Genomic DNA, 16,001 nt, shown 5'->3' on the forward strand with positions numbered 1-16,001 from the left:
CTCTGGAAAGACTTTATATGGTATAAACCACTACTAGAGCACTGTGGACTTTAAAAAAAATCCCAAAACAGGAAGAAAAAAAGCCTATCAGAGAACCTTCTTTTTGATCTTATGAAAAGTTATTGAGGTACACATACCTTACCAGACCTCTTCCTTCCTAAGGACTGATCCTATAACTGAGGAGATCAACATAAAATCTATGAGGTAACCACAATGAGTCCTGAGCAATAACCTGTGGGACCTGAGCTGGTTGCAACTCAGAATTCCCTTGGGGTGCAGTACATGCTGAATATAAAGCCATTGTATATGTTTTGGTGGCTTCCATTTTTGACACAGCATATTTTTCCCTGTTATCCAAGTATCTTCAGCTAGTAGCCATTGCTTTAAAGAACAACTACATCTAAAGAAAAGAATGACAAACATTTGTGAGTGATGCCAGAAGAACAGATATGGTAACAATTAGTATTAGGTTCAACTTTCACCTCCGTATCTGTCTTCAACACATATAATCTGTCCTTCCACTCCCTTATGTTCTTTCCCCAGGGCTCTAAAATCCAAATACCAATTTTCCAGATGATGGACCATGGCAAAAAGGGATTTGAAAACTGGTTCAAGAATGTGCCTGGGAGCTGGATTCAGTTTGGGTCTCCCAATGTACAGCCTGCCTCACTAGCTGGGCCATTCTTCCAGGCTAAGCTACAAGCAAAACACTGGTATATTAACTGCTGTGTTGGCTGAACTGTCTCGGATCTGGTTTACATGACACTGCAAAAAATGTTGGATATCACCTTCTTTTCTGCAGGCAGAATTCCACTACTGCACTATATATATGGAAACAAGGACAGATACTAATTTAAGAGGAAAATTAAGATGAATTTAAGAGGAAAAATAAAGGCAGTGAAGTATATAGTAATTCAGTTTCTGCCTCAAGAAGTTCCAAAAAGAGGACATTCAGAAAAGTTATTGAGAGAGAAGATTAAACAGCAAAGCTCTGCAGAAAAAGATGGATCCTATATGCCTCAGCAGCCACAGAGTACACAGAGTAGATTCAATCCATACTTTTAGAGGAGTATGAGGTACATTCACAGACAAACATTTAAACCTACATTTTGTGGAATTTCTGCTGTTGTTTCCTTGTAAACTGTACTTGCATTTCTGAAAAATCTTGTAAAAAAGATCTACACTAACTGTGCAGTTCTCAAAAACTTTTAATAACCATGCAATAATCACCAAAATAGAGATGAGAGGAAGAAGCAACTTGGTAACAAATTTACAAGGTTTACTATTAAGAGTGAGATAAACTAAGTGATTAACAAAAGCATCCTACCCACATCCTATGAATTAATTAAACTATGCTTGTCACAGAATAAATATTCTAGTGTACAGTGATAAACAGTAAAGTTAGGTCAAAGCTCTTTTAAAATAAGGAAAGAATACCTATATTCTTCAAATCTGATGGAATAAGTAAAAATTAACCATAATGCCCTTTTGTAAGCAGTCCTAAACCCCCAGAATGTTAATACCCTTTGCAGAATGCAAAATGTTGGTCACCTGCTTTCTCCTATAAAAATATGAGAGTCCTCTCAGCATCACCACCTCAATAATCCACTCTCATCCACTGCTTCTGCTGGCAGAATAACCAAAATCTCTGTCTAAAACTCAAAGACAATTAAATCTTAGGAGGTCTGCATACCAGGTTTGTTTGATATACTGGTGTCACTAAGCAGTACAGGTGAAGTACTGGTAGTTGGTACTTTGCGCAAACATACCCACTCACTATGGTACATTTTCTTATATTTCATAGTGATCCATCTCCTATACCACACGTGGCATTGATATGGTCCTGTGATTGAAGGCAAGATACAAGGACAGAGCACAAAGGTTATTTGCTACTGACATAAGCAAATGGAGTTTGCAGTTTGTATCCTGTTTCTGCCACAGTGCTAAAGATATCGCATAACTCATCAACAGATGGAGTTGACCAAAATGAAGGGAAATTATTAATAATTAATTATTAAAAAAAAAAAACATGAGGAAGTTCAGAGGAAGGGCTTAATTGTGAAGCTTTACTGTACTTCTCACAAATGCTTATTTTAACTGTTAAATAGATTAAGAAAACAATATAAATAAGGTTTGAGCTAACAAATTTGAGTTTGGTGATATTTCTGTAACTGATTATGCACCAGAATAGCTCTCACTGCTCTCCATCAAAACTTTCTAACAGTCCACATGCCCTCTGCCAAGCACCACAGCCACTGTCAGAAAAGATACTTCACTGTATCACATAAGAACAATACCAGAAAAAAAGCAGCCCTGTAAACTGAATCGTTATGAATCATTATGAATCTGAGTTCATGAAACAGTGCTGCCAGAAAAGGTTCAGACAAAACTGCTTATTTTAATTTTAAAATGCACCTTAAAATACAGTTTAATAAACTCCTGGCTTAGGACTAGTGATATTTCTACCCTGCAAAACAATAATATAGCTATCCCAAGAGGGCTGGCATACTGCCACAATGTGCTTTATACTGGCCAAGTTGATTTCTGCATTTAGATATGCCTAAAAAATCTCATGTGTGTACTATACCATAAACCTGGATTGTAACTAGCTTCCTTTTATCCTGGGAGCAACTATTTCATATTTCTTTATTCTGTTTCATCTAACAACTTATGCCTTAAAATTTTCTATTTTTGTTGGTCAGACAATTGATTTTATAGTCAAAGACATTTCATACTAGCAGCTTCAAGCATGCTGGAAAAAATAGGCTCCATTTTCTTCAGCCTCAGCCCTCAATAGAGATGAACTTTCCAACTGCACCTTCTCCTTTGACAGTAATGCTGGACATAATGCTTGTTAGAGAACACTAATAGCAAATATTAATACCCAGGGTGTGAAGCACAGCATTTTGCTCACAAATGTGATTGGTAACAGATAACGTTACACTGAACTACGGTAGTGAGAAAAACCAAGGTAATTCTAAGAACTAATACCAACTTTTAGGTTGTTTTTCAGTTTTAACCCCAACTAACGCTAGTTTAACACTTGCTTTTTCCTTTCTTCATACCTTCTCTTTACAACAAGAAATTTGTACATCTCCATAGATGCAAGGTATTTTATGGGAATATTTAGACATACTTTATTCATCGTTAACCTGACACTTTCTCATATAGATTTAAACAGATGAAACTGAGTGAAAAGTTGTGTCTGAACATTTGCCAGGTTGTTGGCAGTTAATAATTACATTTTCCCATTCCCCACTTCAAACGAATTGAAATCAGATCTCCAATGTGATGCAGGGGAACTGTGCATTTTCTACTATCTCCTTAATCTAAAGGAGTTCATTCTGAACACATTAAAATGTGTACTTATCCCTTCAAAATACTCAGAAGTGAATGCAACAGATGGAACTACAGGAACCATTACAGCTGCAGGACTCTGTTAGGATCTGGTTATTAAAATTATTAGAGAGATGCCTCTGACTAGATTAAAGTGCAAATGAGACCATATGCCGAAGTCAACAGTGCAGATTTTATTTAACAGTAAATGAGGAGTTCAAGGAAGGAGAGAGAGATAAGTGAAAGAGGATGGGAGTGGAGGAAGGGAAGAGAGTAACAGATTAGGTAGAAAAAAGATATCACCACTCCACAGATTCTGACAACACCCCACTGGCCCTCTTCTGATCTTATTGGTGGTTGCAGACTGTACCTGTTGAGTGGTGGGGGCGAGAGTGTACACAAAACTCCCATTTCATGGGGTTCGTATTGTGCGGGCTAGGTGGAAACGATCCCTGTAGCTCCGCTGGATGATGCAATACTGGGGCATGGGACACTTCATGAGTCTTTGATACATTCTAAGATGCTGCAGTTGTCTCCTATGTCAGCTAGTTGAGTCAGTCATGGCCCATTACAGTCCATCATCCATACAGATGGATAAATAGCTCAGGCTAGGGGTGAATGCCTTTAGTGCTTCCCAGAAGGATTTTCACAGCTAAGTCATCATGTAAAGGAGGGCACTGCCATGATAAGAAGGACTGTCCCACCTCCGAGGATTTGCCTCTTATCAGCATCTTCCCTCATCTGGAAGTCCAGTTTGGAGCTTCAGATATTCACACCCTTCTGCACCAGTGAGGCTGCTCTGTGCATCACTAGCAGAGCAGCCATCCAATTGTTTGAGCCATCAGCACCACTCTCTTACAGCACCCAGGTGGTTACTGCAGGTGATTGAATGTAAACAGTTCAATCTCTTACACTTCTGGATACATTTTTTTTCTTTGACCTGGGATACCTGGACAATAGAACCATCTTATCATGTCTCAGGTTTCTTTTGCAGTCCCAGTTAGGAGGCATATTCAGGGAGGGGTGGACATCTGTAGATGAGCAGCTTTTTCTTTGTACTTTGCTGCAGTGGACAAAAGTCTTTTGGTGATCTTAACAATGTCTGAGCTGTTTACCACTTCAGCCTCTGACAGACCAGACTACTGCAAACTCTCAAGTTTGATGGAAGGACTTTGAAACCTACTTACAAACATGATTGGTAAACAGCAGCAGCACCCCTATCAGTCTGTCTGCTGAGTTGGAGAGACCAAGTGAGCGCTTAACACAGTCCGCGCTGGCTGATGTATCCTATTCCAAGTGTATTGCAACATCCTGATCCTAATCTTCAAAGCACTAGTTAAATACAATTCAAAGTAAACTCTGTTCATGCAACAGTGCTGATACAGTTTCTCACTGAAAGAGGAGGGAAGCTCTCTGGCGACCTGGGTGAGCATCGGCTCAAGTCCTTGAGATGCAGGAAATAGGAAAGTTCCTCTAAATCCAGGATTTTGTTTCTCCCTCACACAACCATTTTCATAAAAATAGTTCAATAGGCAAATGAACTCAAAGTAGTTGTACCTGTTCACCATAGCACAAGATCTCAAGCCCAGGTCAGCCCATGGTGAGACTGCAAAGATTTTAGGGTTTGAGGGGAGATTTCAGTTTTGCTCTGAATCCTTCAAGGAAGCAAAAGAACCTGAAAGCCTATATCAACTTCAGAGACATTTCCACCTGGGCCAGACCTGAAAACAGAACAAAACTATAAGCTTAGCAGAGCTGAGGCTGGAGGTAAGAGAGACGATGCAATCTACAAAGTATAACTTCTGTTCTAGTTGTATGTGGGGCCTCACTTGTCAGAGGCTGCAGCAGAGTTTTTTAATCATCAAGGCAGCAGATTGAGAAAAACATAACATGTAAAATTAATCCCAGGAAGTCCGCAAGCTGTGTGATTTTTCCTGGATTCTCAATTCTTTTAGCTGGCCAGCTTTTCTAGATGATCTTCTAGACACATTAAGAATAAAGTGTAGGACAGTTGTACTGCTCACAAAAATCAGGCATATTCCTATATATTCATTTGCACCATCCAGGCAATGTTAGCTCAGAATAGACCATCCATACACACAATTGTTTTTCAAAATACATGTCCAGAAAAATGAATGAGATGCAAATGCTCAGTATTTCCAGGACCTTCAACAATAGGGTTTATCATCCAGGTTGGCAGTGATTTCATTCAACATGCTTTGAATATTACTAATGCTACTATTGCTACTATTTTAGTCCTATTTGTATCTGTTAAGCCCTTTAGATTTGTAACTTTCTCCATGACTACAAACCAGTTTTTGATATTAATTTGGAGACCCACATTAAAATCCCTTTGTATAAGACTGGGTAAGAAATTACCCGAGGAAAAGAAAAGAACAAAATCAAGTTATATGGTATTCTTGACTTTGCTAATGGCTTCAGTTGAGCACAGGCATAAATGACTTGTGAAATGAAAACTAATTTAATCAAGCTTTTCAACGGAGTATTCACCTCTACATACCCTAAATAATTCATTTGTAAACAAAAAAAAAATAGGGGAATTTGTAAATAAGAATGTTATTTATCTCCAAACTCTCGTGAAATGACTTAGCATCCATGCACATGTTTTAAGCTGCACTGGCACCATGCAGAAAGAGCAGCTCCTAACAGAGTTTTCAAAGCCAGGGCAATGGGGCCCTGAGCAACCTGGACTAGTGAGAGGTCCCCCTGCCTGTAGCAGGGGGACATAGAACTAGATCATCTTTAAGAACCCTCCCAATGCAAACCATTCTGTAGGTCTGCAATCCTCTGACTTTCCTTTTGAAATCAACAAATTTGCCCACTACAACTATGTTCTGTGTGAATGTGTTTTTTTCCCCTTTTGCTTTGAAATAAGGGTTTTTGCTTCTTTTTCACTAAGCAATGTTTTAAACATTCAAAAAGTCATTACTTTAATACCAAGGGAAGCAAAAGATTCACACAAGGCACAGGGCACAACTTGCTAGCTAAAGTTTGTAGTTAACCTTGCAATCCAAGACCCAGACAGAAGCAAAGTAGAAAAAAATTAAAACAAGATGTGAGATAGGAATCTTTAATCAACTTCGTTGTATCAGCTTGGGCCCAGCATTCCACCCTGTCTTCTGAAGTTACCCAGCGCCGCTTTGAAAATGTATTATTTTCCACTGAAAACAATGCCAAAAAGGGACTTTAGCTCCCCTGGGGGAAATCAGAACAGCCTGGATCATCAAATGGGAAAAATAATTATTATCAGTAGCAGTAAGAAACAAGGGGAAAGAAAAGTTGAAACTTGACTCAGGTGTTGGGCCACTTAATGTCTTATATGTGCCTTTGAAGAACAAGGTAGATTGGCAAAAACCTATGGCTTTGTGATGCAAAGGAACGTTTGCTTCTCTAGAGAATGATATAAACACCTGCATTTTTTCCAAGATGTTTGGTTCAGAAATGTATTTTTTGTAAACAGTTAGTAGCTAATCCTGGAGAGGTTAAGGCACTGATACAGTATTGTACACTTTCTGTTACCAAGCCAAAGGAGTTACCAATACACATGAAAGTTAATATATACATTACCTCACACATGCTAACAGATGAAAAATACATTATAAGTATTCAGTATGGCTTAATACATACATGTCTTTAACCTGGAGTCCCTCATTTTGGGTAAGAGAAATTTTGCAACAGCCATCACCATTTACCTTCAGGTGATGAACCTGAGAGCTCCAGAGCATAAACAAATTACTTGTGTTCATTTAGAGCAGCCTAAATATATTTGAAATACAACACAAAAACTTAATTTTGACTTCAGCAATAGTAATGCATAGTTGGTAGAAACACTGAGAAAGTGGTGAAATATCATCTCCCAGACAATTAACTTGAAACACCCTACATGTGCTGCAGCACATGGTCAGTTAAGGCATCACCCCTGACAGGCTTGTTTACCTGCTTTAAAAAGAAGATAAAAATTAGGGAGCAATTCTGAAAGCACTATTAACTAACATTCACTGACACCTAGTTTTGTCTGCTATAAGGGAAACTCTCTTGCATGAATGTCCCATGAGAGAAACAGAAGCTAAAAGAAAGTTTGGTTGACACAGATATTTCCTATTTACATAACTTCACATAAGATGGTTAGAGCCTTGGACCTGCTGTAGGCCTCTTTGCATGCCCACAGCAGTACACTGCTGACCTCAGTTATGTATTGAACTTATCTGGAAGCCAACTACACGTAACCATACACCCATAATTAAGTACATACTTGAGTGCTTTGTCAAACAGGGAAAGATGGATAAATTACTGCCTATATAACTATAAAATAGTAGTAATGTACATTCAATTTGGGCTTATGCTGTCAATGTTTCATGCCAGGGATATAACAGCCACTGATAACTGGCAAGTGGTCTACAGCCTGCCTGTGAAAACCCAATGGCACACTCTGGAATGATCAGAATGGCTGGACACATCTTGCGAAGGACCAGCAGTGGCCCTGAGTCTGGGATGTGCCAACAATGCTCTTCTCTTCAAATAACTTTGCAGAAGAATGGTACTGCTATCATCAAACTTCCAATCTAGTGCCTATATAATTCCAATCTGCAACAGATGGTTCTTTTTGTGCCCTAGCAAGCTAGTTATCTAAGACTAATTTTCTTCCTGTTTTTCAGTTCTTCACCCTGACTCAACTGGTCCTTCTGATCTGGCACAAGGGCAACAGTGCCTATGTGGTTGCAGTGTTGGAATTTTAACCACCTCCCTAGAAACTTTATTCAGAGCAATTTTAGATAGCAGCAGTAGAATTAACAATAACTTCTGATAATCCATCAATATAAGTATCCATTGATGCTCAGAGGGGTAAAACTGCAGCAGAACTAGCAATACTAAGGAATCCAACAACAACAACAACCTAGACAGGCTTTAAGTAAATTGCTTATAGTTTTTCTTTCTCACTAATTTAAATTTATTTCCCAATGCTTTCTCCTATCCCTACATAGAAGTATTGCTAGGTGCATGAAGTGATCTTGTAGCTGGGCACCAATATTGTAGCTGTTGCAGTGCTGAGCATGCCAGACCCTCAGGTCCTCTACTGAACTGTGTTCTGCAGCAGACCAGCACACACAAGAATACACTACTCAAAGCAAGCAAGGGTTACAGAGCCAGCAGCCCTATGCAAACTAAGCAGAGCAAGCAATAGTGAAAGGTCAAAACCATTACAGAATTTGATTAAAAAAAAGTAAAAAATATCTGTGGAACTGATTCAAAAACCTCCACTGCTAAGTACATTAAATCTGGTCACAGCTTTTGAGAATGCAAGAAACCATGTGTCACAGCTGTGGCAGCTGAATAACTATATTCCTCCTGAATCCTATTAGAGGGATTTGTTCCAAGACTTAATTGGCAATTTCACTATTCCTTTTTTGTTCAGTAATGTTAATGTATTTTTTCTCATCTTTGTTGTGGAGAAGGCACCAGCATAGCAGGGCTGCAAATTAGACTGTAGGTGCATTGCGAATTCCAGAGGTTCATTTTTCACACAAAGTCAAATCCACCTCTAAGTGCATAGAGCAGCTGTCCCACCATGCTCTGACAGTAAGCCTGCCATACTTTGGGTTAACTCTGGCACACAGACAGGAACTTAGATCTCTTCCAAGACAGTTGAAGAATAGTGAAAAATCAACTTTGATGCTACCTGAAACCAAACTATTCAAAGCACATTGCCTGCATTCCTCAGCTGCAGGCACTGAGCCAGGACATGGAGATAATCATTCAGGCTGCTGATGGGGGAGGGAGAAAGGAGCTTAAGGACCCAAGAGCTGAAGTATTCGGGGGAAGAAAATCTAGACAGAATTTAATCTGCAAGGTAGCAAATACAGTCATGTTTCAATCCCATCCCACTCCCATTATGAGTATTAGAGAATTAAAATGATCACAGACATGGCAGTACTTTTTTCCTTTTTTCTTTTTTATGAGGATCTATACCAAGCAAACCATTTCTCTCTCATCTTACACTGCTTTTCAAACTGCGGCAAATATTCCCTTTTTCAAGAGGACAAATGGCCCAGCATAATGCCCAGATATCAGTGGAACATTTTAGGTGGGCAAAAAGTTTCTCCTCATCTCCCAGTCATGAACCGTGCCCTTCAGGCATAAGATCTGATAACCATAATTATCTTACTTTACTTATCTACCAATATAGGTATATCAACCCAAGAGTTTTTTCAATACTGTAGCATCTGTTCTTTGACATAATAATCTGCTGACCCAGTGAAGCTTGCACATGGCAGAAAAAATTCTGCTGTCGTTGAAAATGATCCCTGGAACACCAAGCTCTTTCTCCATGAGTTATGAAAGCTGTCAGGGGAAAAGGGGAGAGCAGCAGTACCTCTGTGTCACTACAGTATCCAACAGCAATTTTCTGTGACTCAGACATTTGAGGAAACATTCCTGGAAATTTCTAAGTAACTACAACTATGGATTAAAATCCACCAAGTACAGCATCTTTTGAGTTTTTAACAATAACCAACATACTGTGTTTCAGCTGTTGTGTCTCTCAGATCTATCTATGTACAAGTCTAAATGGCAAGAGCAGCACCAGTCCCTGGCAGGCCTTAATAAACTTTCTAAAGCTGGAGAGCCAACAGGCTGGAGAATGGAGTATTTGTGAATTACCTCTCCTTTGGCCCCTCAGGGTAACACATAAGTAGAGTCTGTGTTCTGCTTCCTTTTCCAATTCTTGCAAAGATGGCCTTAAAGGTGGATTGTGCAGTAAATAAATCACTATTCCATTGGAGAAGATCAACCAAAGCAGTATATATTCTGACTTGCAGCTTTTGTCTCATATGTAGGGACCAACAAAGAATACCCCGTAGGTAGTTACCAGACTTTGCCTTCCAAGGCTCTTCAGGCACAAGAAGATTTAACATTCGGATGTATTTCTGTACCTAGAGGGTGAGCAAACACTGAAACAGGCTTACTAGAGAGATGGGCAATGTCGCAAACCTGTCAGCGTTTAAGAGGCATTTGGACAATTCCCTTCATAAGATCAAGTGGTCAGGCATTTGAACTAGATGATGGTTGTAGGTAACTTCCAACTGGACAAGTGTATTCTAGTCTGAGAAGTCACTCTGAATTGTCCTCCCCCAGTGCTTAACCAAGTTGAGCAGTGTAGAATGGCAAGTAGGAAAGGAATTGCATTTATAGTATGGAAATGGGAAAAAAAAATCTCAAAAAGTGTTTCCAAAGAATGTCTTGGGAACTGTAACTACAAGACTAAAAAATATTCTCCATAGTCAAGTGCAATGGCAACATAAAGAGTAACAAAGGCATCTTTGCTCTTAAGAGCAGAGTATGTGCCAAAAAAATAAGTATAAAAAAGAAGAAAATAAGTAACAGCTCTGTGTGGCCTGGTTCTCATGCAGAGTGTTATGTAATATTTTAAAACCTAATGCAGCCTATTTACACCCTAAAAGTATATATATAATACAAATAAAATGCATTTAAAGAACACTGAAACTATATAAAATGAGAGTGCCTTACCTTTGACCCAATAAGCGTGTACAGCCATTGGATGGTTTCATTATGATTTATCACTCCATTCATGCCATCGACATAGAGCATTATCTGGCCCAAAGCTATTGTAAAGAAAAGAGAGAAAATACAGTCAGAGCTTGTGAGCACTTTTCATAATTCCAAGCATTGCTGGAAATTTTCTGTAGGCAAGGTTTTCCAGAGATGTGGGGAGCTCAGCTAATGAAAGATATGTTGAGCAAGATTGTGCTGGACAAAATCCTGGGAAACTGCATTAACTTTACTGACTTAATGCAAACAATGTAAGTGTCACTGCCATCCAGGTACAAGCCCAAATAGTCATCCCTTTCTAGAAGAGGACACATTTTACAGCCCTCAAATCTGCAAACATAGCTCCACACACTGCTTACTGTCACAGTGGTTCCATCAGCTACAGTGCTTTATATATTGTGAGTCAAGACTTCTACCATTTAGTCCAGCACTATATAATGTTTTGAATTAATATATTTCAATTGACTGTTTCAGTGAATGTCAATAATATGAAATTAAAGCCAGGCAGATACTATTGATAAAGACATCAAATATTCACCACAGTGCACTCTTGCAAATGAATTTTATATTTTAGTGAGAAAATACAAAACCCAAAGCATGCTTATATCAAAGAAGTATCTTTAATAATTTATTCTAAATAATTTACAGCAGCATTTCAATACATGCTACTAGAGTACTTCATAAAAGTAGCTTCATGGTTTGCAATCCTGATGAGACTTTCGAGAGACAACAGCTATTAAATCTTTTTTGACTGATAAGGACAGACATTTTTTGTAGGGATTATGGAAAGTGAATTAGTAAAATTCATCTATCACTTCCAAAAGTTTCCACTCTTAGATCTTGTTTATAGCAGAGATCAAAGCACAGTGGGATGAAAAAGAAATCACTGGTGTAACACCTTTCAGCACAGCCTGTTGGCATAACAACTCAATTATCTATGCACAACCTGATGAGCCTCTAGTAAGTACACTGCTTTGTGGAGCAGAGGGAAAGGAAAAAAAGCAACACATGGGGTGAGGAAATTTATAACAATATTAACCTCCCAGACACATTCTGAATGTTTGCTATCTTTTGCACAGTGCAACATCATTTACCTTGAGGGCAGATTTTCAAAGACAGGAATGTCAGGCAAGCACTTAAGTACCCCTGCAGCTAAACAGCTAACATTCATTTTTACATTGTCTCCTCCTTTATTCTTTTCACTAGTTGGTTGATTTACAGTTAAAAACCTGAGGTACCAGTTTGAGGTGTTGCTTTATCTAACCTATCACACCAAACCAGAAGCGAAGTTATGTTACATGGTCAATGAGGATTGAGAAAAGGCAAGCAAGGGAGCTCCAGCATAGAAATAACACATCCCTTAAGCAGGTTGAGCTGCCACTGGGATATGCCCATCACCCTCTGCTCCTCCCCTCCAGGAAGAAATCATTCACCACCCTCTGAAGACATGCCTCTCAGGTGAATCAAATCGGGCAAGAGGGACACAGGCCCAAGTGTTATGGTAAAATGAAAGATTAAGTCAGTCAGCAAAATGAGAAATGGATTCCATTGCCTGAATAAATAGCTGCTTTGAAGCATTTCATTGCAGGTAAAGGAAATGCTGCTATCCCTGTAGTAATCAGAGAAAGTTCTTAATTCTTGTTTTCACTTCCTTTCAATGCTAAAAAGATTTGGCATTGGATCAGGATGAGATTGGGACATGATAAGATCACCAAAACCATTTTTTTTCTTCCTTTGCAATGGCTTTGGTTGGGGGTGAAGAGAATTAATTTGAATTTGAAACAAATGTGAAACAAATTTTACTCTTGGCACATGGTTTCCAAACTAAAACAGAAATCAAAGACAACAAGAAGTCTGCTTTTAAAGGGAAAACATGCACACAATACAAAAATTACTCCACTGCTTAAGACCAATTAAACTGAATGCCTAAGTGAGATCTGGCATGAATTAGTCTTCAGCCTCTTAGATGTGACTCTTATAGCAAGAGGTTAGGGCAAATCAGTAGACTTTAGAAACAAGCAAAAAATGTTTTAGGGATTCCTGATAATATTCATCTGCTACCACTAATCTGGCTCATCTTGCTCCCTTCAACCCCTCCCACCTTTTAGTTATTTCTTTATTATTGATGCTACCCTAGGTATACAGAAGTATCTCTGTCTTTCCAGAAACAGAATGGGTCTTTTTGCTATTGGTGACAAATCAGGAACACAAGAAAAAGGACACTACAACTTCTGCTTGAACAACTGTCCAGTAAGTTTCACAGGGCAAAGATTTACAAAGGATGCCATGAAATGACCAAGATGAAAACAGGTTTGCTGTGAAGTCATGCTGACCACATACAAGCCACGTCGCCAGTAAGTATCTGCCACACATGAAGCTATCAGCTGCTGCCAAGACCTTGGTGCAGACCCTCATAGTGATATTTCCTGTCTTCAATGGTCGAAAAAATGAAAGACAAGATAGACAGGGTTGAGGAGAAATCTCTTCTCATTATGAGGTAGAGTAAGACAGGGAGAATCTGCATGTACTTTGTACAAATGTGATGCCCCGTAAATTCTTAGGGAAAGAAGGCCACAAGAAGACCTAAAAGAAGGATAATGTTAGTTTTCATACCACATCATCTGCCTGTACCTTCACCACAAGCACACAACACAGAGGCAAAATGGAAGACACCACCAAAGACACTTGTGTAGGAGGAGGCTGGTGAGTTGGAGGTGCCTAAGCCCTCCCAGGGCTCAGGTCTGGCTGAGTAGGGCACAGCAGCTTGGCACTAAATGGGTACTGACTGTCCACAGAAGACTCTGTACCCTTTTACATTGTTTTCAGCTTTTCTACCCAACTGGCAGCTCCTCTCAGCCCTTCATCACTGTCTGCTGAAATGGCTGTGGCAAAAGCGCAAACTCCACGTTCCCAGAGTGCTCACACACCCACTGTCCACATGCAGGGCCTCACCAAGGAAGGGCAGGCTAACTCTCAAGGCAGTCTGCAAGGGCAATCTACTCCAAAATAATTTAAACTCACATTTGTATGTTACTTTAACCATTATTTTTTTCTTTCACTGCAAAATGAGGAGCCTATTTAATCCATTTAATCCCATCCCTCAGCTAACTGGAATTCTACTTGCATTAGGAAAGTTTGCTATTGTGCAACAAAGAGGCTGGGAGAATGGGGTTTAAATAAATACGGAGCAGACTTAATTTGGAATCTCTTTGTTCCCACTACGCTTGTCAAACCCTTAATCTTATGTGAAAGTAGTATATGATTTTACCCATAGCTATTTTCAAGTGGAAAATTGTTGGATTTCTTAGGAAAGGCTTGCAAGGCAGGGACAGATGAGCCAGAAAGTCCATAGATTTCTGTGAAATAAGAGGTTTAAAAAGCCTCTAAAAACTTGCCAGTATTGGAACTGATTCTCTCCTGGGATGTTTCCTATTTAAAGTTAACAGGACCAAAGAGGAAAAGCTCTAGCACAAAATATCATCACAGTGAACATCACCTATTCAAGTCTGGGTTTCCCACCCAGAGCGGCAAAAGTTTCAAAGCTGTTCCTTGCCCACATATCTGCCTCTCCAGTCTGCTCTATCTGCTTTGTGTTTTACCACAAGACTGAGAAAACAGCATTGCTGAATGAGCAGAAAAAGCATTTTTCTTACAGTTTCCTATGAGTTAAACTCCTGTTCATCACATCAAGAATTACTGCAGGGATGCATCTTGTGACTGCATTTGCTTCCATCAGAATAAGCAAATGTGCAGGGTGAAGGCAGCGTAAGACAGACCTTGTCACTACAAGTTTCAGCTCCCAAGGAAGCTTCTGGCCCATGTTGATCAGGCACTTCTTAACCAGCAACTGCTAAAACTCATCTTCACACTGCTAGCTCAAATCTTATCATCACTGAGAAATTAAGGGTATATGTGATTGCATTCACTCCATTTGAAAACAGATTACTAGTTTGTGTTTGCTGTCCTGGGCACAAAAAGGCACACTCCATCAAAGCAAACATCCCCACCAAGAAAAACACTTCTGTCCTGTCTAGTGGCTAGTGGGGCATACCAGGAAAGAGACAATATAGTTCCCTACTATACTATTACAAAGCATGAGGTGGCAATTCTGAAGAAAACTATACCTCAAACTTCTTTCTTCGTGTTTGCTCATTAAAGAGGCAAGATCTTAGCTATCAAGTGGGACTGTCCTGAACAAAAAAATCTTCAACTCGGCTCAGCCCCAACATGCTGGATGCCAGGAGCTTCTGCTTTTGTTTGCAGCACATTCCCACTATGCTCACATGCATACCTCAGGACAGAGCTTATTAGCTCCATATTATCCAAGGATATTGGAGAGTGTTTTCCCTGATGAGAAATCATTATTGAATACAATTTCTGTACCATCCAGCTACTTGAAAATTAACATCAGAGCAGAGCTCCTTGCTTCTAAGTGGTAAGATCAGATAAAACAGATGACCTGGATTCTCCACTACTTCTGAAAATGATCTCACAAAGCAATACTGTGACAAACTCTATAACTCACACTCATTCCACAGGGCTAGAACAAGCTCAAATTTGTATATTTGGGGTTTGATTTGTTTTTTCCTTTCTTATTATTTGTATAGGTTGGTTTTAGCTGCAGTGCAAAATCTGCTGTTTATACAGCACTTCCCATTTCTTTAATCCTGTTGAAGATATCTGTAATGTCATTTATAAAGATAAAAACAAACTTGTTTCTGGACACAAATGCTTGAATATTTTGTTTCTTATAAAAGTTTCTTTAAATCCCAACTCTTTTCTTAATCTTATCTTTTTATCCTCTGCTTATTTGTTCCTTATTATTATACACATTATGATTGAAACATGCTAAGGAATTGATTTTCAGAACTCCCATATTAATCACATACTGAACCTCTATTAAACAATAACTGAACTTTCTCACAAAAAGCCCACATTACAGAAGTAATATTACCAACCAAAGCTGCAGAAGCAGTTCTGAACAGATGTAAATGTATTATGTTGCTAATGTACATCAGAAGTTCTTATGCTAGCCAACAGTATTTAAAGTCTAACTTTTAGTGTTAAGCAGTTTGGAA

General features: G+C 39.1%; 1 protein-coding gene across 6 annotated transcripts in view; it reads right to left on the reverse strand.

The window, feature by feature from the left end:
- FHOD3 (formin homology 2 domain containing 3) overlaps positions 1-16,001 on the reverse strand; it is a 390,828-nt gene that overhangs the window by 149,246 nt on the left and 225,581 nt on the right. For all 6 annotated transcript variants that reach the window (XM_071553603.1, XM_071553605.1, XM_071553602.1 and 3 more), the window contains exon 6: positions 10,882-10,976. In XM_071553603.1, coding sequence (XP_071409704.1) covers positions 10,882-10,976 — 95 coding nt within the window. The remainder of the gene's footprint in view (positions 1-10,881; positions 10,977-16,001) is intronic.

This window comes from Pithys albifrons, chromosome 4, assembly GCF_047495875.1.
Source record: "Pithys albifrons albifrons isolate INPA30051 chromosome 4, PitAlb_v1, whole genome shotgun sequence".
NCBI classification, from domain to species: Eukaryota; Metazoa; Chordata; class Aves; order Passeriformes; family Thamnophilidae; genus Pithys; species Pithys albifrons.